Source organism: Lissotriton vulgaris, chromosome 10 (genome assembly GCF_964263255.1).
Source record: "Lissotriton vulgaris chromosome 10, aLisVul1.2, whole genome shotgun sequence".
In the NCBI taxonomy this organism is placed as follows: Eukaryota; Metazoa; Chordata; class Amphibia; order Caudata; family Salamandridae; genus Lissotriton; species Lissotriton vulgaris.
The window spans coordinates 155,435,821-155,463,547 of NC_141698.1; the positions used below are offsets into that span (position 1 = coordinate 155,435,821).

The 27,727-nt window shown below is 49.1% G+C and overlaps 1 protein-coding gene across 2 annotated transcripts in view; it reads right to left on the reverse strand.

Annotated features, from left to right (window-relative positions):
* Positions 1 to 27,727, reverse strand: part of LOC147684868 (radial spoke head 10 homolog B2-like) — a 443,845-nt gene that overhangs the window by 119,087 nt on the left and 297,031 nt on the right. For both annotated transcript variants that reach the window (XM_086940738.1, XM_086940739.1), the window contains exon 18: positions 4,739 to 4,837. In XM_086940738.1, coding sequence (XP_086796864.1) covers positions 4,739 to 4,837 — 99 coding nt within the window. The remainder of the gene's footprint in view (positions 1 to 4,738; positions 4,838 to 27,727) is intronic.

Below are 27,727 nucleotides of genomic sequence, written 5' to 3' on the forward strand. Positions count from 1 at the left end.
AGCCAAAATAAAAGCTTGGCTTTTCTGCGTCGCAGTATTTTTGATGAGAAAGTGTGACATACCTTGCAGTCCTTCACTGTATGTTGAGGATGAAGGCAATAGAGGCATTCTTTATGTGGGACGTCCACATATAATCTCTTCTTCCCACCAGATGTGCAGGATCTGAAGGCTCCTTTTTTGAAGATTCAGACAAGGTGAAATTTTCCAAATACTAGAAGAAAACTGAGCTGAGCTCAGGGAGATTCCCTTCCACGACATGCAGTAGAACAGAGTTGAGCCTCTGTTGAGAATGTTCTGGAGGATGCTGTCGCCCGATTGGTCATAGTGCTCTGGACATTTCAACTCCCCTCATGGAGTACCACAGGGCTCCATCCTCAGCCCGCTTTTTTTCAATCTATATCTTAGACCCTTAGCAGATCTAGTGGAAAAAGCGGGACTCACCTTTATGACGTATGCAGACGACTCACAAATTGTCTTCTCGTTGTCTGAATCCCAATCGTCATCTTCGTCCTCTCTTAAAGATGGTCTCCTAAACATCTTCAACTGGATGACAACCAACCAGTTGAAATTAAATGGAGACAAGACGGAGATCCTCCTTCTGGGCAAACAGCCAGAGCTCTGCAGTACATCACACTGGCCTGCCCAGATGGGAGATCTTCCAACACCAGTGCCTCATGCAAGAAATTTGGGAGTAATTTTGGACAATACATTGTCCATGAAGCAACAGGCAAGCAAAGTAGTGGGTCTCTGCTTTACTATCATAAAATGGCTCAAGAAGATCCTGTGGATGTTGCCTATCCCTATGCAAAAAACAGTAGCCAATGCCTTAATTACATCCCGGCTTGACTACGGGAACATCTTGTATCTGGGGGCAAACAAGGCAGTCTTAAAAAGATTGCAGCTGGTACAAAATACGGCTGCCCGACTTCTTTGCCATATACCTAAAAACACCAGCGTGTCCCCCTACTTGCGTGAACTGCACTGGTTGAGGGTGGAAAATCGTATCAGATTTAAGGCATTAAACTACATGTTTAAAATCAAATCAGGTACCGCTCCTAAATACCTTCAGACACTATCTCATCCCTATATCCCTACAAGAAACTTACGGTCCCAATCAGCAGAAAAGTTCTATGTACCTAGATTCAAGCTCTCCAGGATGGGAGGAAGATCCTTTGCCCACCAGGGTCCCACTATCTGGAACTCACTGCCACTTCACATACGAAAGGAGGGAAGTCTCTCCAGGTTCCGCAAAGAGATAAAGACCTGGTTGTTCGATCAGTAACTTTGAACGGCCTCTGTTATATTATTCCATCCATGCTGTTGTGCTCTCAGGCGCCGGGAAACCCTTCTTGGGTAGCTGTTTGCGCCATATAAGTTTAAAAAATAAATAAAAAATAAATAAAATAGTTCAAGTTTGTTTATTTTTTTTAAAAAGGACATAGGCTATTAAACTAACCTTCTGTTGCCATTATAGCCTATGATACAATTGCATAGTGCTTTGCTATGGTACCGTCGAAGTCCCACTTCGACGACGGTGAATGATTCAAGCATGTGAATTTATGAAATTACTGGATAACTATGTAAACTATTTTAACATTGTTGCTACTGTTAAAGATGATCATTCTTTTAAAGAAAGCAAAAAACTTTAGGCTCCTAACAAGGAACATTTTGTATCTGTTAGAACCATTGCATCACATCATTTATCCTTAGCATGGTCGGTCAAGCAGACTTTCAGTTTATTTTCCCCTTTGTGCATGGGAGGAAATAGTAACTTAAAGAAGACTAATATGGCAAAATCATTGTCATAAATTATATATACATATTTTACATATGAGAGAATCCAAAGTTGCTGGACTTGGCCATTAAAATGTTGAAGGGTGGCCTGGCCTTGAATGTCAGGGGTGATGGCTTATCTTTGTAAAAGGAGATGTTATGTTACTCCCTTGAATAATTTTGTGGAATTGAAGATGGACAGAAAGTTGTAGTAGGCCCCTTATAAACAAAAGCAAAAATATATTTCAACTCTCAACGGTCATACATGTCTATGGGTATTACCTCCATGGATCCATACCTGTCTCCTAGTTGTCAGAGGCCTTCAGTATTTCAGAGAAAAAATAATTGATTGAGTACATCACGTTTCTTGCTAATGGAATAGATGCAAGATTTTTATTCTGAAGACATAGCTTCGGTGTTTGCATCATTATGTGAGTTTGGATTGCTGTTTATATAATTTCCCAACATTGATAAGGACGTTCAGACAACTCGCTAATAGATTGATAATAGAAACCACCATCTCAATTTTATTTGCGATAACCAAGTGAGAGGTGAATCCCATAACTGTGTTGCCAAACAGATCAAGCCTAATCAATTTACAACAAAAAAAAGAGATGTGAGAAAGGCAATATTCATTTTGTATTCCAGTGTTGAGGGCCAGACTACTAGTGGTGGCGCTACACATTACAGTAATTGCTTGGCAATGTCTCTTAGTAAATCACTAATACAATTTCCTGCATTTGTTCTGTGTGCTCTTATGAGGTCTTCAACCAAAGCCTGCCCCTTTAATAAATCTCCTCTCAATTTAAGGCCTGACTTTTTAATCAAACCTTTCATCCAACTTTCTGGCAGCCAGTCCACAAGAGACAATTATTCTTCCCAGCCTTGGGAGCGCTTTAATGAGTGTGCAGTGGAGGAGATGCCTCACTTAAAAGTCAGCCTTGTATCTCCAGTGAGTCCATCTCCATTCCTCCACACCTCATGCAATGCCACTGAACTCTTTTAGCACTAGGCTCTGCTCCCTTTCCTCATTTGAAATCCTCTCAGTTGGCACCCCTAAGGTTTGTCATGGGTCCACATCTGCACAACATCTCACGGTGACAGTGTCCTCTCTAGGCTTTTCAAACCACTTCTATGTTGATGACAAACAAATCTTTTTCTCCCCCCCTTCATTCATACCTATGCTCCAGTCCTAAATCTGTAACTGGTTTAGGAAGAGTGATTCTACACGCCTGTGGGCTTATTTCCTCAAAAACTGAAGTAATCGACTTCTGTGCTTCTGCTACCCCCAAATCTCCACTAACCTGTACCATGTTTCCAAAACACTATTACCCCTCACCTTGATTTGACATTCTATTGAACTTCAACACCACTAACATATCCAGTTTCCCATTGCTCTTCATTAGGAAAATATGCCTCCACCTTTCATTCCACAAAACAAATATTTAACCTCTTACGATTTGTCTCTTAAAGAGCGGAACCCACACTTTCCCTCTCTTTCCCTCACTGTAATCCTTTTCCTATTTCACCATTACCCTTAATACTTACCTGTAGCCTTTCTGTTTTTTTTCTTTTTATAGGAAGACACCATATGTTTTCCCCATTCTTGAACCAGTCTGTTTCCCTTATTTTTTTTTTTGTTTTCAAGTAAATGCTTCCATTACACTCTACCTTACCATTGCCTTATACTTACCTGTGCTCTTCCTGATTATTTTTCCGTTATTTATTGGCCTCCCATTTTATTTACCCAAATAACAGAGTGCCCAACTATAGAGAGCATAAATGTGGCCAAGATATTGACCTTGGCCAGATGTGTTCCCTGTCCCATACCATTTCTAAATTTTGGGCCTGATAGAGAGTTCGTATGAGAGGGTAACTGAGACAGATTATCCTCGGTACCAAAGCCTCTGTTTGCCCACCTGATTTACAGATGTGCAGACTGTAAGCATCTTGAAGACAGAACCTGCTCCAGCTCCCTCGCCGAGATAGAGCTCTGATGACCCCATGGAGTACGGGCCGTAGGAGTTTCAGCGAATCAACCAGTTTAAACTGTCTGTCACCACTGAGCAAACCTGGTGGTAAGGTTCTGTGAACCTGTTTAAATGGCCCTCACACCAGGGGGGAGAGCTTTAGTCATTACTTCTTGATTTTTCAAAAGCACACACCAGCTTTGGGAGTTTGTTTTTGAAAAACTAAATACATGCTAAAAGTTTGATGAATGTCTGTCAATTTGACAATACTCCCCTTCAAACTTTGAACACATTGACAGGAATCAACTTAAAGGAGGTTCCTGCCCATGATCAGCGATGTCCACAGGGCACATCTCTAACTTGTTGAGTACGGGTACTCTGTCAAATATGGAAAGACGTATTTTACACCATCACCCTGATGTAGTGCAAACTGTACTCAGAACTCTAAACCAGGCCCTTTGATCCTGTCAATTGAACTTAGAAAGTATTTTCAGAAAGAACATACTTTGATTTTCCTTGCAAGAAGTCTGGAACGAATTATCTACTAACTGACCTTCCTCACTGTAAAAGAACAATTATATAGGGACTCTTTTCTTTTTAGCATGATCATTTATTTTAACCATATTGTGCCAAATAATTTAGGTGCATAGCTTCTCAATTACAGTTGCAAATGTCATTATGATACAAGAGAGCATATCAACGTATTACATTCTTATAAAAATATGATAAGTAGAAACCTATCAATCATACACCTGCTGAAACAAGACAAACCATCATACTTTAAGAGGTACCTCTACCCTACCTCTACCCTACATCATGAAAAGGAAAACAAACTTTAAAATAAGCAAAATTCAGCTACTTCCAGTTGATATCTAATCCATCCTTTCTGTATTTGTGTATACAACATAATACTGTTTTATAGAAAATTCTACATCTGAGAGAAACAGAAGTTGATGACATTGGAGGTTGATAGCTATGTCAGCTGTTTTACACACCTCTGATTTCTTTGGCTTATCAGATGCTGACCCGGTTTTGCTTGATGCACTGTTGTAGCTGGCGACAGAAGTGTCATAACTTATTGTTTCAGGATTAGCCTGTCAAAAGAAATGTAAAATGTCAGAGACAGTTTGAATAACATTTTAAAACACTTCAAAAGGTATTTGAATATTATTTACGCAATTCAGAATTGTAGTTTTCTTCTGTTTAGCCATGAAAATTGATTTGACATGGAAGTGCTGCAGTTTCTAAATAAATAACTTATTTTACTGCAGGGGGGCGCTAGGTGGCACACTAGCAAGATGGCCGCACTTGAGTGAGGCTCCTGCCGCTCTGTGTATTAATCCGCCCAAAAATCCTGTCCAGATGCTCACTACAGTAACGAAGTGTCCACACACCTGTGCAGCAATACCAAAAGTTTCACACTAGCAGCACGTCGCTGACCACTGCTGTATCATTGCTGGAGGAACTGCGCTGTGCTAGACTCAGCGACCTGGTAGACTTGTTCACGCAAGCGCTGCTGTGCCCACAAGGTGCATAGGCCTCATAACTGGCGTGCATACTGAGCTCGGCACTAACGACCGTAACAGTGAGTGCTTGGACTTCCCATCCCTAATCCTTAGTATTGGGATTGCCTCCGCACCTACCAGCAGCAGTAGAGGGGTCCCGCGCTCCTGCAAAAAACACTCTTCCTCACAGCCACCATCCCGCTGCCCTTGCAGGCCTGCTGTAATCTCCCCGGGGCCGGAGATCAGCCATACATAATAGCCGCCAGCACATCACCGCCTGTGGGGAGGTCTACGCCAGGGGGTACACAGACTTTAGCCCAAGTAACTGCACCACTGAGGCGGCGGCACAGAAGGGCCGGCGGAACTGCAGCGCAAGCTATCCCCGCTCCAGGGATGCACACCACAACCCGCTGGAATCTGCTCAAACAATGAGACAGACCACCCCGGCGGCTAGCGCTCCATTAATAGAACAGCTGCTTTAGGAGCCCGAGATTCACTCCTGGCATCGACTCATTAGAGAGCGAGTCCCAGCTACTACTTTTGCCGTAGTTCTCTCCCACCTTGCCCTACAAACCTTCCCAGAGGACTGCAAGTGCCAAGTGATTGAAGTGAGTACACTTCGGTGCAGCTACGCTGCATATCGTTGCTGGAGGCGCACTGCGATCTGTTGCCGCAACGCTGCCTGGCGGTGCATGAGCCGAAGGTCCCTAGCGCTGCACTCTGGCAGACACGCTCCCTTGAGCGCCGCAGCACCCACAGGACAACTGGGCCTCACGTCCAGTGTGATCTGAGGCTGCGGTGAGTGTGCCCACAATATCTCATCAGGACTGGCATTCCACTATTCGTAGTGGGGGATCCCGCACTCCCGCTAAATCATAACTGCTGCCACCTCTCTACCATCTCAAAATGGGCTGAGCTACTCCTGACACCCAGGGACTTGGGAAAAGTTCTCAACAACCAGTACCAGTGCATACATCTCGGCCCTTGGACCCGCGCCACTACAGACCCACTGTGGGACAGCCAACGATACAGCATCACAAGTCACCCAAGCAACAGAGGTGATCCCCCACAGCCCACTGAAGGCCCCTCATCAGCGTTTAGTCGCACCAGAACCTACAGCACAGGCACGAGGACCAACACTGTGAGAACTCAGTATTCTTATCCTCCTGGCGTCCAAACCCTTTCACTAGCAGGCAGGCCTGGGACGTGCTGCTACACCTCTCATCCATCTGCCCTCTGATACCCCAACTTTAAGGGACAGCTGATGCCGCCACTAATATTGGGCTGCCTGACTACAACCGGTCCATAGACGCTGCTTACGCTTATCTTGCCACGTCGAGGGACCTCACACACCGAGTGAGCATTAGCAGGAACTGTCCAGGAGCTGTTACTATTTCGAACATGGGGAAGCCTGACACATGGCAACTGAGGCTGACGTTCGAGGACAAGAAAGGCAGCCGAACACTGCAGCAAGACCCAGAACAGGCCAGAGCCGAACCTGCAAGTCGGTCGTCACCCACACCTGACGATGACATGAAAGCCTTATTCTGGAGATGCACCAAAGCCTGACATCTCTTGCAGCCAAAATGGATACCATGCATAACTGGCTGGATGCCATTGTTTATAAATTGGAAGGGCACGACTAACGCATTAAAGAAACAGAGCGTTGTATCTCTGACAGCGATGACTCCACTGCTCATCTCCAGACCAATATGGCGCAAATGGACAAACTGCTAACAATCATCGCAGCAAAAAACGAGGATCTCAAGGAATGCAGTAGAAGGAATAAGATTCGCGTCCTCGGCATTCCCGAGAGCACCAATACTGGTAAGATGGAGGAGTATATAGAACGATTGTTGTGTGACACAATAGGTGCGGAATCCTTCTCGTCCCAATTCATGGTCGAAAGGGCGCATAGATCCCTCGGCTCCAGGCCTCCCCCCTGCAGCACACGTCGCCCCATCATAGCCCGGCTCCTCAATTACCGGGATCGGGATGTTGCCCTCAAAGCAGCTCCGGAAAAACGCCGGCTCACTTTCGAAGGAAATAACTTTACCATCTTCACACTTTACAGCAACTGTCCAGAAAGAAAGGCGTAAGTTCATGCCTGTCAATAAAAAATTACGAGAGGCTCAAATTGATTATGCTCTGCTTTCTACAGAGCGGTTACGAGTTACGCACCAAGGCAAACAAACTTTTTTTAACTAAACCGCACCAAGAAGATTAATTTCTGAAGCGCCTCAAACGCAGCAACACATCATCTGCCTCTCCTGTTTTCTCACCAAGATCAAGATCTCCGGACCCTAAATGACTATTGCCAGCACCATGTCACATGCGCATTCTGAGCAATCTGGGGCGGCGCAGTGACGACACACCTTAGGAGACTGGTGGCGGACCTCACCCAGAACTGTTCATTTGCCGCCGTCAATCATATAAGTGACACACTGGAACTATATAACATTCAACACTGGGCACCCTTGCCCTCTCTGAGTTTCGTCCACTCCATTGATCCAGCTCTCAGAGGGTGGGGCAAAACAATGCATGCACCTGGGAGTCCCCCTCGAGGGTGCTTCCCCTTTAGTTTGTTTTCACACTGCATAGTTGTACTCAGTACGTTCATGATGTTGTTGGGGATTAGGGAGGGGGTTGGGTTACACCTTGCTGGCATGTTTGGGATGCCCCAGTGGAAGGGGGCGGGATTGGGATTGTTCTTGACATTCTTTCACAGTGCACGAAACACACATGACAAACAGATGTATTACTGCCCTTGTTCTTCCTACCTACTTCATGCATATGGCGTATTCACTTTTGTCTTTTGCAACCCGCTCTAGACAATGCCTAGCCTGACAACTCCTCCCACTTTACAGATCATCACATGGAACGTCAGAGGGTTGGAAGACCCTAGGAAACGCTGCCAAATATTGGCATACTTAGACAGGCACCAGACCCATATTGCTATGCTCCAAGAGACCCATATCCATCCTCAACACAAGAACAACTTCGCGCACAAATGGGCTGAACATAGGATCTTTTCCTCTTATTCCTTCTATTCCAGAAGGACGTCTATAATCATCAAAAAATGTACTCCCTTCGCTTTGATTGGATCAGAGCATGATCCCCATGGCTGATACTGTCTTGCATGGGGCAGGCTAGGCACAGCCTCGGTCACCCTGGCCTGCTGTTATGGCCCCAACACCAACTCCCCTGATTTCTTCACTGTTCTTTGGGGAAAGATCATGGCGATCGGGTCTACACACATAATTTAGGGTGGGGACTTTAACATTGTCCTTAAACCAACTGTAGACAGATCCAACCCCTCGGTACAACACTACAACAGATCACACAAAGTTCTGCACGGCATAGTTTTTTAAATGTTTTATTTATTTTTATTTCAAATTAAGGACATATTGCAAAAATCTTCATAACAGGACACTTGCTCCTTCGCACGACAGTACATCAACAAGTAAATTTTGCAAGTTCACATTACAGGGCAGAAATAATACAATATGTAAACAGCATCATATAGCATGTAGGCAGCACGCTGCACCCTCCAGCAACCAAGAAGGTAAAATACTGTGCATATTCAATCTCAAAGTCTAACTGTATATCACTAAACACCATATAATCATGTATCACAATAAGCCGCCCAGTGCTTGCCAAATCTGGCCTCTAATTCACAATCCAGTAGGGTTAGATACATTCACTGTTGGCTCTCTTCCTCAACAGTCTCCCCCCGACCGTCCCTAGTAGCTCTATATATGCACCGTACAGGGCCCAGAAGCCTATTGCGGGGGGAGGAGCTCATTATAGTGTTCCGTTTGGGTGCAGCAGTACAGCATGTCCCTCGCCCATTGTGCAGATGTGGGAAACGGGACGCACATCCAACAGTTCGCAACACTACGTTTGGCCATCAGCAGTCCCATGTCTACCAATCAACGTAGCTCCTTAGGTATTTGTTTAGAATAGCCAAGTAGCGCCAGGGCCGGTTCCAGTTCTAGCTCCTGCCCTATAATTGCTGCCATCTCTGAGAAGACATTTTCCCAGAATCTTGCAATACCTGGACAAGGCCAAGCCAAGTGCATAAAGTCAGCTATTCTTTTGTTGCAGCGCTCGATTGGAGTCTACTCTCAGGCAGTGGCAGTGAAATCCATCTGGGGGAATAATAAACCCTATTGAGATATTTGAAGTGAGTCAACCAGTGTCGCCCGTTAAGGGAGATACGCTTTGTGCCAGCACAGCAGTATATCTATGTTTCATCCTCAATGTCCCTGTTTAGGTCCCGTTGCCAAGCTAGGCGGGCTTTGGTAAAATAGTTCTTTCTACAGGACCTAGTAAGGGTGTAGATTCTGGAGACAAGCCTTGATGGTTCTTTAGCTTTTATGATTAGTGTAAGGGCAGCTGGCTCCGGAGGTTCTGCCAGGTCCCCCCCCCCCCCCCAGAAGCTGACCTAACGCATGTCTGGTCCTGTGAAATTGGAATCTGGTGAGGAGAGTGGGCCTAATGTCCTCCCCACCCAAGCTGTCCCAGTATCTAGCCGTACCATCGTCAAACAAGCCACCTATAGTTCCGACTCCCATAGAATTGAGCGCCTGCACAACACCTGCGTCTCTACATGGAGGCAACCAACTGCACCATTCCAACGGGGCCAGGAGAGAATACATGAGGGCCCCAGACTGTAGCTTTCAGAGGTGGTGCCATGCGTGTACAGTCGTGTTGATGAGTCAAGTATACAGGTCCTCTGGTCAGGAGGGGAGAAGAGCATCATGGGCAATGGGCGAGGGGAAGTCACTGCTCTCTCGATGCCCAAATGGGGACTGTCTAGCGGGCCATGTATCCAGTGATATGCATGTGCGCATTGTGCAGCCCTATAGTAAAAATCGAAATCAGGTGCTCCTCGTCTTCCCATATGGTAGGGTAACGTGAGTATTTGCCATTTAACCCTGGGTTGTTCGCCCGCCCAAGCCAGCCTAACCATCAAAGTCGTGAGTTTTGTGAAAAATACACCTGGAAGAACCATCTGAATGTTGATGAAGAGGAACAGGAGGCGAGGTTAGACAACCCTTTTCATTATAGACATTCTGCCAAGGAGAGACAATGGCAGCCTGATCCAGCTCTCCACCTCATCCTCCAGTTTACTGATTAGAACTCCATAGTTTTCTTTTAAGACAACGTCTGCGTCAGAATGTAATTGGATACCTAAATTTCTCACAGAGTCTGTTGTCCACTGCAACGGGTAGTCAGGGTTGAACTGAGTCATGGCAGGGGTGAGGGGAAAAATAATTGACTTCGGCCAGTTGACATGTAGTCCGGACACCCCTCCAAAAAGCACTATTTCTCGAAGTACAGAAGAGAGATGGCGTTCAGGGTCACGCACATATAGCAGGGTGTCATCAGCATAAGTTGAGACTATGATTTCATAGCCTGGGATACGAATACCTTTGTACCTGTGGTATTCACGGAGTGCATAGGCTGAGGGTTCTGCAACCAAGGCATAGAGAATCGGGCAAAGTGGACAGCCTTGTCTAGAGCCTCTAGTCATATATTTTGAGTCGGTCACTAAGTCCCTAATTTTTATTCTGGCTGCGGGTTTATAATACAGCACACCTAGTAACTGCAGATATACCTCGCCCAGTCCCATCCTCGACAGGACCTGCCTCATGAAAGGCCATTCAACAGAGTCGAAGGCTTTCTCCATATCTAGAACGACCGCGACTGTCAGAACATCCGGCTTGGTGTGTTGGAGCGCTCTGAATACCGTACGGACGTTATATGTGAGGTCGCGGCCCGGGACAAACCCTGCGTGTTCCGGCGCGATCAACCGTAGGACCAAGGGCAAATTTTAGTGTCAAAGTTGAGCAGAGAGAGAGCATTCCTCCGAAGGCTTATTCGGCTTCAGTATGGCAACAATAATAGCTTCTCTCATAGAAGATGGAATTGTGCCCGAGATGCACATATCATCAAAAAGAGTGCTCAAGTGCGGTAAAAGTAAATCTAAGTAAGCCTTATAGAAGGCCACAGTCAGGCCATCCACTCCCGGAGCACTACCTGGTTTCATACTGGAGAGCGCTAGAGTAATTTCCTCTTTCTGCAGGGGGCACATCAAGAACTCACGATGACTGTTAGTCAGTCAGGGTAGTTTAATATGAGACAAATAGTCCAATATGTCTTCCTCCAAACCTGAACTACGAGAGGTGTATAGATTCAAGTAGAATTGCCTGAATCTCTCAGCAATGTCTGTGCTAGTAGTGAGTGTCTCCGCTTCTGCAGATTTAATTTACAATACAGCTGCATAATCCCGCCTCTTCTTTAACAAACGAGCCAGTACCCCACCCGTGCGCTCACCCTCGCCATAAGAACCGGCCGTCGCGTATTTACCAAGGTGCTTGACCTCAGTATCAGCGATATTGTGGTATTCATCTAGCTGGGTCTTGAGTTCCCTCAATACCTCCTCATCATGTCCCACCAACAAACGCTTCTCCAGGTTAGCTGACACTGTTTCCAGATCTGTAAGCTTTGTGCGCAGTGCTCTAAGGACTCCCGAATCCTTGGACATAGTGACACCCCGTATGTAGACCTTAAATGCTTGCCACACGACCTGGAAGCTCTCCACCGAACCAATATTTTTTTCAAAGTACATTCTGATCGCATCAGCTAGCTCTTCCTTAAAGAGGGGGTCCAGCAGGGAGTACGGAGGGAACCGAAAGGTAAACAGGGGAATTGTTTTCTGGGGGGCAGCCAAGACCAACAAGACTGGGGAATGATCTGAAAGTGTACAGGGAAGGACCTCACATGCCCGCGTGTGACCGTACAGTTGGCCAGTGGCCAACCAGTAGTCTATGCATGTATCTAAGTCATGAAATGCTGAATGATGTGTGAACCCCCCTTTGTCAGGGAATCTCTGCCTCCACAGGTCATGTAAATCCGCTTGAGTCATAACATCTAAAAGCGTTCTAGTTGATGCTATAAGTCTTCTTTCCGGTCCCCCTAAACGATCCTTGTTAGGGTCTAGAACCAGGTTAAGGTCGCCACCCCAAAGCTGCTGTTCTGTCTCCCAGTGAGCCATCTTGTTGTACAGTGCAGCCTAAAAGTCAGGGTTGTCGTAATTAGGTCCATATATGTTAATTATCAGGGTATCTAAGCCTTCTCCCCGGCACCTGTATATAGTATATCGTCCGTCCACGACAGTAAACGAAGGTACAAGTGAGAGGGACGATCTAGGTCGAACCCAAGTAAGCACTCCACAGGCGTGTATAGTAAATCCCGATGCATGTGCAGAACCGTGCAAACCCTTAGTACGGAGCATGGGACTGTCAAGGGGGAGGTGCGTCTCCTAGATTGTGCAATGTCTATTTTATGTCTTGCTAAATACGCCAGTACCTTCCGCAGTTTCCTGTGATTGTTAAGTCCCCTCACATTCCATTTGAGGGCACGTGTTGTCGGCGGCGCCGCAGACTTATGGGAAGACCAATTAGCTAGGTCAGGAGCAGGTGCTGCCAGTATATTTATTTCCGCCATTGGATCTGCCTGTGTGTGCATTCGTCATGTGCTTTGCATAGTGTCTCCAATATATGGCAAACCAAACTATCCCCACGCCGGGCCCGGTCGATAACCTGACAGCCCGTCCACCCTCGATTGGCATCAAGAAAAACTGCAAACTTAAGCAATTCAATGAAAATCACAAAGAAGTTGTCCCCCCACCCTAACCCCTGAACACAATTTCCCAAGTGAGTATTTCACGTGTGGGCAGAGGTAGCTAACTCTCCTGCAATTAAAGAAATTAAACTGGTAGACTTCAATCAGGCCTCTGCCCCGCACACCATCAGCTTGTTTTTTTGAAGCGTTTGAAAAATATAGAGTAACTCCAGCCCCTTCCGGTGGCTACTTATCAAAGTGTAACAGAGGTCATTAATTGGTCACATATCAGCAGTAAGTTCCACCCCCAGCCGAGATCCCTCATGTAATTCCCAACCCATGCTTGTAGTGCAACAAAGGTAAACATTGCAAATTACAGTACCACTGTAGCATTTCTAAGAGACCTTACAACAATAATCCCTTGAGAGACATGCTTATCTGTGAGGAAGAAAGGTCAAAAAGTTCAGTCCTGATCGCTCAGCAACTGCCCCTTCACTGGAGTCCCTTTCCGGGCTACGACGCTTATCCTTTGTCCAGTCTTTCAGGGCCTTCTGTAGGGCCCTAGGGTCTGTGAAAATTCTCGACTGGCCTTGTTGGTTCACACGGAGTCTAGCGGGGTACAACATGGCATAATCAATACTTTGCTTCCTGAGCTGCTTCTTCAAGGGAGCAAACTGTCTGCGCGCCTCTTGTACTCGTAACGTGAAGTCCAGAAACAGCGAGATGGTAGAGCCCTCGTACTGCAGAGGGTGTATGTTCCTGGCGACTTTCAGCGCTGCATTCCGGTCACGGTAATTAAGTAGTTTAGCTATGATTGGTCTCGGGCCAGCACCAGGAGGAGGGCGTGGGCCTAAAGACCGATGCGCTCTCTCAACCACAAACATAGGCAAAAAAAGTTGCACTACCAAGCAGAGTGACCAGCAGTTTTCCCGCAAATTGCTCCATATTGCCAGTCGGGGTCGACTCCGGCAGACCTGTGATCCTCAGGTTGCCTCCAGGTCCACAATCCCTTTTCCATTGCATCAAGCAAAGTGTGGATGTTGCAATCAGCGTCTTCTTGGGGAGGGTCCTGAACGTTTTCTCCTTCATCCGTAGTGGCGTCGCGACCCCTGGATTTCTGTTGTTCAAATGATTTTTTTCGGCTGTGTCCTGTCAACTTTGCCCATCACTGCAATAGGAGTATCACTGTCCCAAATGTTATAACCAAACCAGGCTAGGTATAAACTGCTGATGTAGTAGCCACCATCCAATCCAGCAATTCCGGCAATTCAGAGGGACGCAGTCTAATTGGTAGGGCAGTGTACTACGTATTTGTCACAGAGCCCAGGGCCCAAGTATCCAGACAAAAATAGGCCCAGCGGCAGAGGTGCATGATCCAGTGCGGATAGCTCACAGACAGGGGCAACCCTCAGCCAACGGGCGAGACCTGGAATAGCTCCAGAGGCAGCGCCGCAGCTCCTGCACCAGCGCCCAAATCATAGCTCAACTCCTCACACTCAGGAAGGGATAGTAGCAAGACGAGGCACCCGATGACCAGGCACACACACCATCACTGTATTCATGGCAAGTAGACGAAGTGGACGCCACGCTTTGGCCCATGGGGGGTCAGGGTCCTTATGGTCTCACAAGGCATTTCACCAGCCTTGCAGTCGTGGCTTTTGCAGCTCCTGAGTCACAAACACGCGCCAAAGTCAGTATTCACTCAGGATCCCTCGCGGGAAAGGCGCAGGGGCTCTCTGAGATAGACGCAGCCAGTTCACAGACACGCAGTCACTGGTCTAGGCTATGGATGCAGGGAGGGTCGTCGCTCGCGCGCAGAAGATGGCGGGTCTCTTCTTTCCCGTGTTGCCGCACTCAAGGTAGCAGGGCTCAAGGCAATCAGCGTTCATGCAGCGCAGCTCACTGCACAGTCTCTGCCATGCCGCAACCTCACCTCAAAAAATAGTTGGTGTGGGCAGCCCCCACACGGAGAGCACAATGTCCCGGCTTCTGCCCGCAGCAGGCGCATCTCCGTTAGTTGCCATCACCAATGCAGGCCAGAGCTCCCCAGGCGATCAACTTGCCTGCATACCACATTCGTCTACTGCCAACACACAGCATGGAGTGAGGGCTTCAGATCTGGGTCTCTCCATTGCAGGCAATCTGCAGTATTCTCTACCCGAACACAGCGGAGCTGGTCTACGGAGCATCTTGACGCGTCGGACCTCCTCCGCCTTGTACTGCAGTCCTGGGATCACAGCCTCACACAGCCCAGCAGAGGCCGAGATCTCTAGTCGTGCTGCCCAGGCAACTATAGGAGCCGGAGTTAGCTCGCACTGCACCGGAGTATTGCAGGAGACAAATGCTGCTCCAACACTGCTCGCAGCACGCTTCTAATGTTGGATATTTGTCGGATATGGTGATGGTCGTGCGGAGCTTCGTACTTAGGCGGCCATCTTCGCCACACGCTGCCCTCCCATGCACGGAATAGTTACAGAGAATGGCCTACTGGATGTATGGCGCCACCTTTACCCACACACTACAGAAGGCACCCACTTCACCGCTTTAGTATGCGTCATGGGCACAACTAGACTATTTCCTACTCACACGGGGACTGGGCCCCAGCTTAATGCTGCGACGCACTTAGCGTGCACATATTCATATCATGCCCCCGTAAGAATAGCGCTCATACTCCTGTGTCAAGGCCTCCCGCGCAGCAACTGGAGGCTACCTCCCCTAACGGTGCTAGATATGGTGTTTCAGGACGAGCTGAGGCAAGAAATCCAGGAGTTTTTAGGGAACAATAAAGGGTCTGTAGATAGTGTCAAAACAGTTTGGGAGGTTTTCATGGTCACGATCCGCGGTTTCTGCATTTCATAGAGCTCAGCTGTTCTGCGGGACATAAAGGGAACACTCTGAGCTTAAGGCATTGAAGACTAGTCTTGCGGCAGGCCCTGACGGACCGACATGACGCCTGTTCTGAGACAAACTCACAGAGTACACTTACAATGCGGACCGTGAGGCAAGGTTCAGGTATAAACACTGTGTGGCCCTTAGATATGGTGAGGGAGAGCACCCGGGAAAGATCTTGGCCGAAACAATACGGAGACCCCGTTTCTCCAATTACGACCTAGAAGTAGCTGGTCCAAGGGAAATACTTTACAGGGACACCACTGATATTCTTAACACATTCTCCACACATTAGTCCTCACTGTACACGTCCAATAGGCATGACACCCTTGACCTGGACTATTATTTGAACAACGTGGCGCTAGCCTGGCTGGGTGATTCACAACGGGAGTTTCTCTGCGCCCCCTTCGAGACAGATGAAATAAGGGAAGCCATAATGCAAATGAAATCAGGCAAGGGCCCCCGGCCTGGACGGACTCCCCATTGAATTCCAGAAAACATACATAGACTTCTCAGCCCTCATTCTTAAAGAAGTGTACGAGGATGTCCTTGATACTGGCATACTCCCGGCTTGTATGAGGAAGCCCTCATCACTTCCCTACTCAAACCTGGAATACTAGCCATACACTGTGACTCCCACAAGCTGCTGTCTCTTATCAACTGTGATACCAACATTTTACCCAAAGTCATAGCCAACCATTTAAATTTGCTAATGGAGAAGCTGCTTTTTCCTGACCAAGCAGGTTTCATTCCCGGGCGGGCGACAACGCACAACCTCTGCATCTTCTTTTCAATCCTTCATAACGTCGATCCTGATTTGCCTTCGGCAGCGGTCTTCCTAGACGCCACAAAGGCATTTGGTTCAGTTGAATGGGATTCCCTATTGGGAATCCTACAACAGATGGGCTTACCTCCACTGTTTCTCTCCTAGATCAGACTACTATATCAACTCCCCACAGCCAAAGTTCTCATCAATGGTCACCTATCTGCTGCCTTCCCCCTCACTAGGGGCACTAGACAGAGGGGCCCACTCTCTTCTCTGCTTTCAGGGTTGTCAAAAAACTTTCAGGGTTGTCATCCACACATCAAAAACCTAATAAGGGCAACCCCTGGTACACATCAAACTGCAGGAACAAGAGGAAAGCCATTACGCTGGCCATAAAAAGCAAGGACCCTTTGGCAGTGAGAATGGCTAGACAAGACTATTATAAAAGCATAACAGCAGCTAAGAAGGATTGGGAGGAGGAGCATTGGCAGGAGCTTAAGGTTGCAGCCTATGGGAAAAATTCCATTCTTTTTTGGAAATTGATTAACATTCTTGATAGAAGAGGGACAGAGCAGATTTTAAATCATATAACTGAACACCAATGGTACTCCCACTTTTTAAATCTGTATTGCGAGGTTAGTGTTGAGGGTCAGCCAGAACCCCCAGTCACGGCTATCGAGAGCGCGACTAGCTTAGAGCTTGGTACTAATGAGGAGTCTTTTTCACCCCGAGAAGTTCAGGACGCCATCCTTAAAATAATCCCGGGAAAGGCGGCTGGCCCTGATGGCCTGCCAGAGGACCTATTATTGCATGAACCCGAATTATGGGCAGACCTTCTAGCTATGATAATGAATCTAATCCAGTCCGGTCATCCTGTACCTGAATCATGGAAAGGTGCAGAGGTCATTACCATATTTAAGAAACGTGATAGAGAGGACCCTGCCAACTACAGACCAATACGTCTAATTGACACCATCCAAAAAGTAGTTGGCAGGGTGATCATAAACCGGACAGAGATATGGCTAATGGAATACGACATTTTGACCCACTTCCAGGCGGGGTTTAGGCGCAATGTTGGCACCATGGACCAGGTCTTTCGGTTCTGTGCAGTCTATTGGAAGTCAGTGTCTATTACCAGTGGTAGTTTATATCTGGCTTTCATAGACTTGAAAACAGCTTTCAACGTTATCCCACGTGTTAAACTTTGGGAGGTCCTCTTGGATATAGGGTTCCCTAGTTACCTGTTACAGTTTATTATTAAGCTTCACGAAGGAAATTATGCAAGGATCCGATGGGGGAACCAGGGGCAATTAACCAGGAGGGTCCCAGTCAGTAGAGGGGTGCGGCAAGGATGTGTGATGGCCCCGACCCTGTTCTCCCTTTTTATAAACGGGGTGGTGGACCACTTGAGAGAAGACCCAGCGGATGCCTCTGTCCTTGCCAGGGAGAAAACACCTACACTCCTCTTTGCTGACGACACCCTCCTGATGTCCAAAACCCCCCAGGTCCTGCAAAAACTGCTTGATCGTTTTAATTTCTTTTGTAAAGTTCGTGGGTTAACGGTAAATGCTGCGAAAACGAAGCTGATGGTCATGTCTGCAAAAAGGAATCATAGGAAGGTTTATCTTTCTTTGAATGGGTCCCCTTTAGAGGTAGTGGATGAATTTGATTATCTTGGGGTTAGACTCAGCAATAATATGAGCTGGGATTCCCATCTGTGTAAAATGGTTTTAAATCTTAAAAGGGTCTCTGGTGCAATACTAAAGAATCAACAAATTTCAATCAGTAGACCAATAGCCCCTGCTCTAGCAGTCTATGAGGGGAAAGCGTTAGCCTCTGCAGTCTACGGATCCGAATTATGGGGCACTGAGAACACCAAAGCACTGGTAGTGGCAGAGAATAAGTTTATGAGAGACTTAGTCTCACTCCATCTCTCGACCCCTTTGAAACCATTATTTTCTGATATGGGCAAAAGATCTATCTCTGAAATAGTTCAACTCCGACCATTGCTATTCTGGGTGCGACTTAGAAGGACCCCGGAGTTAGCAAAATATGCCTTAGTGCTGGACGAGCTAATTAACTTGAACGTTTCAAACAAAATAAAGTGGCTAACCAATCTAAAGAAGCTTGTGGTATCTTTAGGCCTTAGTGACTCATGGGCCTCCCAATCCTCCCCTCCTAAACAAACAGTAAAAAAACTATATTGGGAGTGGGTAGAGGCCAAGGTTCTGCTTAACCCAAATTGGGGTCCATTAAAAGACACATTTTTTTAACACAAACTTCTTGTAAAGTTAGAGCCACTTTTGGACTTTATACAAACTCCTCGAGATAGAACCCTATTTTTGAAACTAAGATACGGCATTCTCCCACTCAAAAATTTTATGACGGGGTGGAAGGACAGGAGGGAAGAGGATCTAAAATGTCCAGGTTGCTCATGTCCGGAAGAATCTCTAGGCCATTTTCTTTTTGCATGTAAAGCATATAAGCAGGCCAGAGATAAATGGCTGAAGCCAGTCTGTAGAATGCTAGGAGTTAGGGACCATAGATCAACCCTCCGCATTATTTTAACTAACACTACCTGTATGTTTATTGTTTGTGGGGTTGCCAAGTTTTTTATTATTTTTTTATTTTTTTATTTTTGGTAAACCTTTATTGGTACTTAAATCAGTTACAATCAAAGCAGTTCAGATCACCATGTTCGGCCATCAAGACAGAAGCGGTTAAAACAAGACAAATAGTCCATTGCATCACAAAGCTCCGCTCCTCAAATACTCGGTTGTAACCCAGGAGAGCATTATTACCAGAAGGTAGCAGGATTAAAGAAGGTTTCTTTTTAAATTAAATTGAAAGAGCAGGATCTGTTGCATTACACTTAAGACATAACAAATCAAGGGATATTCGATAAGCAGGATATTCACAGTCAGGAATACTGTCGGTAAGGTATTTGCGTTCCATTACAGTACCAGGATAATCAATAAGCAATGCAGTTCTCCCACCAAACAGTTCCAGGCCGCAGTAAGCAAAGCATTTAAAAAAAAACACCCTCATTGTCCGAAATAAGAAGAGCATGCGGAGAGTTATCTCCACGCAGATCCCAAGAAAGAAGAGAGAAGAGGAAAGTGAAGACAAGCCAAGAGCAACAAAAATAAAGAAGGCCATAGAAACGAAAAAGAAAGGAAGAAAAACAACAACACCCCTCCCCCATCCCCCCACCCTGCACCCCTGCATATGGCTACGGCCTTCCCCCCTAGCAGCGTGCCTGTCGCCCATTATATGAACCCGAAATATAGATGAGAGAATCAGAGAAAAGAGAGAGAGATAATAACACACCTTAAGGTAAAGAAAGAAAGAGGGGAAAGGAACGAAGTTAACTAGTATTCCACGATAGGAAAGAGAAAATGTGTGGAGGGTTCCCGTCACGGGTTCCCCGACCCCCCCCCCCCCCCCCACCGCCACACAGCGTTTCAACTACTTCGGGAGTAGAGTCATAACATTGGGAGCACCCACTTAAACAGGATAGTATTAATAGCTCAGCGTTTCAGATCCCACAGTGAAATATAGATCTCCCCAAATAGCAACAATGGCGCCCCGAGCGCCCTCGACTCCCACAGACCCGCAAGATCCGAAGCACAAATTACACCGCTCATGTAATGCTGGGCCGGGCTAGAAAAATACCAACTGGAGCACGCAAGTCATTCCGGGAGAAACCAAAACCATTGCGATGTCCCATTGCGCGGTTCGATCAACCGCCGTCCACCTTCACACACGGAGCCAGTTATCCTTTAGTCGATCCACTCCGAGCCGTCAGGGAGTCTCTTAAAGAAGCATGTTCGCCTCTCAGCCACCATTAAGTCGCATCCACATCCGGACGCGGCTCCTCCACAGGGAACTGCAGCATGCGCCCCACAAAGAGTGACTTACAGAGCTGGTTGGGTTGCCAAGTTTTTGTCCAGCGCCTGGATTATTCGGTCAAAGCTTTGTCCCGTTCCAAGGCAGATCATCATTTAATATGAACTCTAATTATGATATTTCCCTTTCAGTTTTTTTTTTTCACAACAAATTTTATTGATAGAGTCGGGCATAGTAAGCAGTGTAGCACCCCACAGTCAGGATGATACCACCAGGCATTTTGATACAATTGCAGCACAGGACCAAGCGTCCAATCGGGAACCAAAACAAATCAATAATACGAGGAAACATTTACACCCGCCCCTACCCCTTTCACCACAAACCACCCAAGTCCCTATATCCCTCCCTGTAACCCACCCTAACCCCATGCACGTGTGTACGAACTGTGTTGATACATGTTTGTGATGTTGCAATTCTAGGCGCAAAGTACGGGCTCGCCGGACATTAGGGGGCTAAAGATCTTCCTCAAGTTCCGCCGGGGGGTCCAGCGTCAAGCCCCTATAATCTGCCCACCTCTTCCATACCTTAAAGTGCTTGCGGGGGCATCCTCGTGCTTTGAATATCGGTCGCTCCAGACCCATGCAGAAGTCCAGTCCAGCTCTCCATGCACTCAGGGGGGGGGCCTCACATCTTTCCATGCTCGGGCTAGGTCTCTTTTGGCAACCACCAGCCCCAGGAGGAGCAAGTGTCGTTTGTATATGTTTCCACCAACCCCCTCCAGGATGTGTAGCAGACCCAGGCGATGGGTACGAGGAAGGGTCCAGCTCAGCACCTCAGACAGGCAGCCCCACACACCTCTCCAGAAGCCAACCAGCCTGGGGCACAACCATACCGTATGGAGAAGCGTACCCACCTCCACCCCACAGCGCAGGCATTCCGGGGACTCAATCAAGCCTGCTTTCCACAGACGCTCACGGGTGTAGTAGGCCCTATGGAGAATTTCGAATTGTATTAGTCTAAACCGTATTGCAATGGCTGCTCCCCTTGGGGATTCCAGGGCCTCCCGCCAATCATCCTCATCCAATGGACCGATATCTGCCTCCCAGGTTGTCTTTAAAGGAAGAAGAGTGGAAGAACAGTGGGTGACCATTGTCTGGTAGATACGTGACACTTTCTTATCCCCAAGGTCACCCATAAAGACCTTCGCCTCAATCGGGCTAAATTCAGGGAGTGAGTCAAGGTTGGCTATACTGGGCGTTAGTGCGTGCCAGAACTGTAGTTACCGAAAAAATTGAGACTGGGGCATATTAAATTTGGTGCTAAGCGCCCGAAAGGACTTGAGCGTCGTCCCGGACATCACATGACCTAGCTGTGAAATTCCGATTGGGTCCCAGCCGTCGAAACCTGATAATTTAGACAGTTCAGGTAGTATGCCGTTACGCCACAGTGGCGTTTCCGCGGTCAGCCTGCCCCACCAGCCAATGCGGCGTAAGGCCTGCCGCCACACAGCAAAGACGAGTCTGGTGACCCTCGGCAACGATCGGCGCAGCCGGGGTGAGTAGAGGATGGTGTGAAGCGTATTGTCGCCCATCAATGTGCGTTCCAGGGCATAGGCCGGATCTCCACTGTCTCCATACCACCATTCGTTCAGGATGAGGAGGTGAGCGGCCTGATAATAAGACTGTAGGTCCGAGGTGGCCAGGCCTCCACAGTAGGTGGATAAGAAGCACGTACGCAGCGCAACTCTGGCTGCTCCCCCAGCCCAAAGAAAGCGGCCCAAGACTGAATTGACCTGTCTAAACCACTGGGGTGTGATCGGATAGGGATGGTTCTGCAATTGGTAAAGGAGGCGCGGGAGCGCAACCATCTTGAAAATTGCAGACCTGCCAAAGATAGACAGGGGCATCCGAGACCAAGTTTTCACATCGGTCTGTACCCGCTCCCAGACGGGCAATATGTTGCGTTCCCAGGCAGTGTCCGCAGATTCGGATAGAAACACTCCAAGGTACTTCAGACCATCTGTAGCCACCCGCAGCCCCGATGCCCAGGGATCCGTCACCGTGCCACCTCCCAGTGTCCATAAAGTGGATTTATGCAAGTTCAGGTATAAACCTGAGACCTCCCCAAAAAGTTGCATAACTTCCAACACACGCGGACCCGAGCGCTGCAAGTCAGTAAGATAGAAAAGGACATCGTCCGCGTATAACGCAATTCTATCCGACAGAGTGGCATTCCACACAAAGCCCCGTATCAGCGCATCAAGGCGCACCCTGGCAGCCAGGGGCTCCATGGCCAGAGCAAATAAGTAGGGGGAAAGAGGGCACCCCTGTCTGGTCCCACGCCCAATGCGAAACGTCCCCGGCACCGCCCCTGCGACCCGCACCGAGGCCGTTATGTCTGTGTAGAGTAGCTTGACATATGACAAGAAGACCGGGCCCAAATTGAGACAGGGCAGGAGTGCAAAGAGGTACGATCAGCTAACAGAGTCGAAGGCTTTGTTAATGTCGGCTAGCAACAGTACCGCCTGGTCTCCCGTGGCCCCTATGGCATCAATCGCTGCCTGTGCGCGGCGAATGTTATGTCGCGTTGCCCTGTGAGGCATGAATCCGGCCTGGTCCGAGTGGACCAGATCCGTGATATGCGGAGATAGCCGATTCGCTAGGGCCTTAGCTAAAATCTTAGCCTCTATATTAATTAACGAGATGGGCCTATACGAGTCATGCCTATCGGGGGGTCTACCAGGTTTCTGAAAGACTACTATTTCAGCATGACGCCAGTCCGGGGGCAACGTGCCCTGCGTACGTGCCATCTCGAGCACCCGGCGATAGTGGGGCCCTAGCTGTACGTGAAATTTTTTGAAAAACTCACATGGGTAGCCACTCGGGCCAGGGGCCTTCCCAGCATTGAGTTGTCCCAGGGCGTCGACCCAGCTCCTCCGCTGTAAGGGGTGCATCTAGGGCCTTCCTGGTCTCATCCGACACCGTTACAGGCGGCAACTCAGCAAGAAACCGGGCTACCTCGTTCATCGACAATTGGTCGCACGGGGCGTACTGGGCCGTAAAGTACGTGGCAAAGTTCGCAGCCAGCTCGTTTGGGTCGGTTTGGACCTCCCCGTTATCGTTTGTGAGACCCGGCAGCGTAATGGGCTGGAGGTTGTGCTGGCACAGTCTATGGAGCATTGAGCATGACTTATCCCCCCATTGGTACACCCTACTTCGTGTGGCCAGCCACGCCTGTTTGGCCTCATCCATCAAAATAGATGCGTACGATTGCTGTGCCTGGAGAAGCAGCCGTAGCCCGACGTCATCGCTCCCTTCACAGTGCTGCTGTTCCAGGGCCGCTACTTGCGCAGCCGCCTCTGTAGTCTGTTCCCGACGCCTTCGACTGGCCGCGGAGCACCACGCGATATCTACACCCCATATGGTGGGCTTCATAGCCTCCCACACCACTCCTACATCGATGCCTCCCACCAGGTTTTCTCGCCAATAGAGGTCTATGGCTTCACGCAAGTGTTTAACATAGGCAGGTTGCTGGAGATGCCACGAGGACATCCTCCATCTAAACGGCTGCCGTTGCCGAAGGAGTTCCACTCTAACCGAGACTGGGGAGTGATCGGATAAGCCACTCAGCAAGATTTCAGCGCTCTTCACCCTGCAAAAGCACTCCCTGGGCACAAACACATAATCCAGCCGCGAGAAGGAGCCATGCACTGCGGACACATACGTATACTCGCGTACTGCAGGGTTCATATGTCGCCATGTATCCATCCAGCCCAGCCCCTCAATCATAGCATGCAGTCTGGTGGGTGGGTGGGGGGGAGGGGGGGGGGGTTCCGGTCACTACCTGGTGCCTCCGGCGATCCACACATACGTCCATCACGTCATTCCAATCCCCCCCAACCACTGCTAGTGACTCAGGTATGTCCTCCCACACTGTGAACAGATTCTCAGCTAGGGCCCACTGCAGGGGGGGGGGCATAAACACTCCCAAACACCACGGACTCCGTGCCCACCATGCCCTTAACAAACAGGTATCGTCCCTGTGGATCTACCCATTGCTTCTCGTGGACGTATGCTACCCTGCGGTGTATCAAAATGGCCACCCCTCTGGACCCCCTGGAAAACCCCGCATGGAAAACTTGTTGATAACCAAACCTCTGCAGACCCAGTACTTTTGAGCCCATCATGTGAGTTTCTTGAAGCAAAAGCACATCTGCAACTTCCTTTTTCCCCCAGCGTAATACTGCCCCACGTTTAATTTTGTCCAGCAGTCCCCTGACATTCCACGTAATCACTCGCAGAGATTCCTCGGGGAGTCCATGAGTCATATCAGCCATAGTCAATTGGGATCCACCATGCGGGCCCCTTGCACCAACGCCACTCATTGCGCACTGTACAGAACACCATTACGAAACACACATGCAGCTTCTTCCCCCTACCCCAGCACCCCAACACAACCTGAACCCCCACCCTCTCCTCCCTACCCCCCACCCCCCAAACACCCACCAACTCTGCAGCCCCAAATTCCCAAACAGTTCCCATCCCCAACTCAGCAGCCTCATCCCCGGCCACCCGCGCCCCGCCTCCCCCCACCCTATACCTCAATGAACCATGAAGTACCTGTCGCGGCATGGGTAGTCCCGAGACAAAAACAGAGGGCCCGGGCCCATCCATGCCAATGGATCCCAACGTCCCAAAAAACAGTGAACTCATCCCCCCTCCCCTAGTGCCTCCCACATTAGTAGGAGAGTGGTAGCCCCTACTACGTAGTCCCCGAACCCCACCCCACAACCCCATCCATGATCAGTAGACAGATGCAATGTAACCCTGAGGCAGCAATAAGGCATCCAGTCCAATGAGCCCCTGGCGACCGGACGCAGCCAGCCAGGATTTGCAGCATCAAATGCAGAAGGGGGAGCCGAGGCTCCATAATCTTCAGTGATCTGGTCCAGAATGATCTGAATCCTCGGTTCTACCACTGTCCTGCGTGCCATTGACTGAGGCCGACCGCTTGCGCGATTTGGAGCGCCTGTTTCTCCTGTTCTTGGCCGTCCGGTCTCTCTGTTCCTGCGGCGACCCCCTAGGAGAGCCTGGATTTAGCCCTGGTTGGGAGTTCGGTCGGATTCGCACTGTTTCATCGGTCCATTTGAAGAGGTCCTCCGGAGTGTCAAAGAATAGTGTCTGCGATTGGAAGATCACCCTCAGACGCGCCGGGTACAGCAGGGAGTATTGGAGCTTAAGACCTCGCAACTTCGCCTTCGCGGCCAGAAAAGAGTGGCGCTGCTGCTGTACAAGTTTAGTGTAGTCAGGAAAGATCATTATCTTCCGATTTTCATAGAGGATGGCTTCCCTGGTTCTAGCTTCCCTCAAAATGGCGTCCCGGTCATGATAGTTCAAAAGCCTAGCGATTACCACCCTAGGCCGTTCTCCCTCGGGTGGCCTCTGCGTCAAGGCGCGGTGTGCGCATTCAATGACGAAGCAGTTAGATAGAGTCCCCGGGGGCATCCATGTCTCCAGCCACTGCGTGAGAAATTGTTCCATGCTGCTCTCCTCACATCGTTCCGGAAAGCCAATGAAGCGGAGGTTGTTGCGGCGTGCGCGCCCTTCAGCATCCTCCACACGGAGCGCTATGTTCCGTTGCACAGTTTCCATCGCCGCCATTTTCTTTTTAAGGGTACTCACGTCCTCCTCCACTACTGACACTCTGGATTCGGCCTCTGTAATTTGTGCCACGGCATTTCTCAAGTCCTGGCGCAACAGGGTCACGTCCGCGCCCACTGCCCCTATTTTGGCGTCAAGCATGTCCCTTGACTGGGTGATGGCCGCCATAAGGGCTGCATTGTCCGGCCCCCCTCCGGGTTGTCCACCCCCGATGGTCCAGGGCCCCCACTGGGCCCCGTAAATTTGTCGATCGTTGCCTGTTTGGTGAGGCCTCCACCTCCTCTGGTCATGGCTCTCGATTTTATAAGGGCCGCCGACTGTGTACGTAGAAATGATATTATAATGGACCCCAGTTGTGTTCGTTCAAGTCCAACCGAAGGGGCCAATACAACAGTCTCTGGCCCTCTGGGAGGGTCTTGGAAGGGTGGCTCCGGTATAGCCCAACTCCCGGTTTAGAGCAGGGCGGACCCCAAGATCTGCCCCTCAGCCGCCGACAGGCAGGGCCTCCCACGGCCTCCCACGACCAGTGTCACTCTCCCTTATGGTGTGTGGACCCAATGTCAGTCTCCTGCATCTCTGCGCCAGTATCTCCTCTGGTCCGCGGACCCGGGGGTGGGGGATGGGCCACTACTCACAGTTACCGCCAGTCGCCCAGCAGGCCAGCCGCGCCCCGGCCCGTCTACCGCCGTCCAGTATCACCAGGACGTCCGTCCCCCTCCGAGTCTGCAGGCCCCCTGGTAGACGCGGGGCCGCGAAACTCGAGGTCCCGGCTGCACCCGGGCCACCAGGCCGCACCAACCGCTCTGGTCAGCTCGCTGCACCACCGTCTCCTCCAGGTCCAGCCGGGCCCCGGGAGAAGAATCGCCAGCAGCCCCTCGGCGTCCAGGATAGCCAAATGCCGAGGCAACCGCTGGGCCAGTCGACTCACTCCACGGCTCCCCGGCCAGGGAGCGCCAAAATCGAGGCCCCGGCTGCTCCTCAGCGCTCCAGGCCGCACCCCTTGCTCCGCTGCCTCGACCTGCCTCGACCCGCTCAGGAGCTCGGGATCTCCACTGATCACACCGGAGGGTCCCTGGCACCTCTGGCAATATTCGCCTCGTTCCGGTTGTGGGTTTTGGGCTCGGGGGCCAGGATTAATAGCCGGATTCATGGCGGGCCGGCGGGAGCTCTAGCAAGCTGCCATCTCCGCTTGCGTAGCCACGCCCCCCCTCCCTTTCAGTTTTTAATTGTTTGTAATGATGCAATGTTTTTAGGAGGAACTGTAATACTCGAAACTTTTGTATATATTTTTTATGTTTGTACTTTTATGATACAAGTATCGAATAAATTATTACAACAACACATAGCGGTAGAGCCCTTGGAGCCAAATTGATGTCAACACCATCAGAATAAGGCACTATGTTGTCAACTACACCAAATATTGCTTTTGCTCTATGTGGATGATATTACTCTTTATGTCAGGGATCCGCAGGACAACATAAACCCACTCTTACGAGAATTCATTGTATTTGGGAAACTCTCTGGCATTCAAATAAACTGGAGTAAGTCTTAAATATTCCCTCTCACTCCCTCGGCTTCACCGTTCCCCCTGGATTTCCCACTAGAGTGGTGCCTCTCGCATATGCAGTATCTAGGTATTCGTGTCACCAGAGACAGGGAGCAATTGATGCGCCTCAATTATGG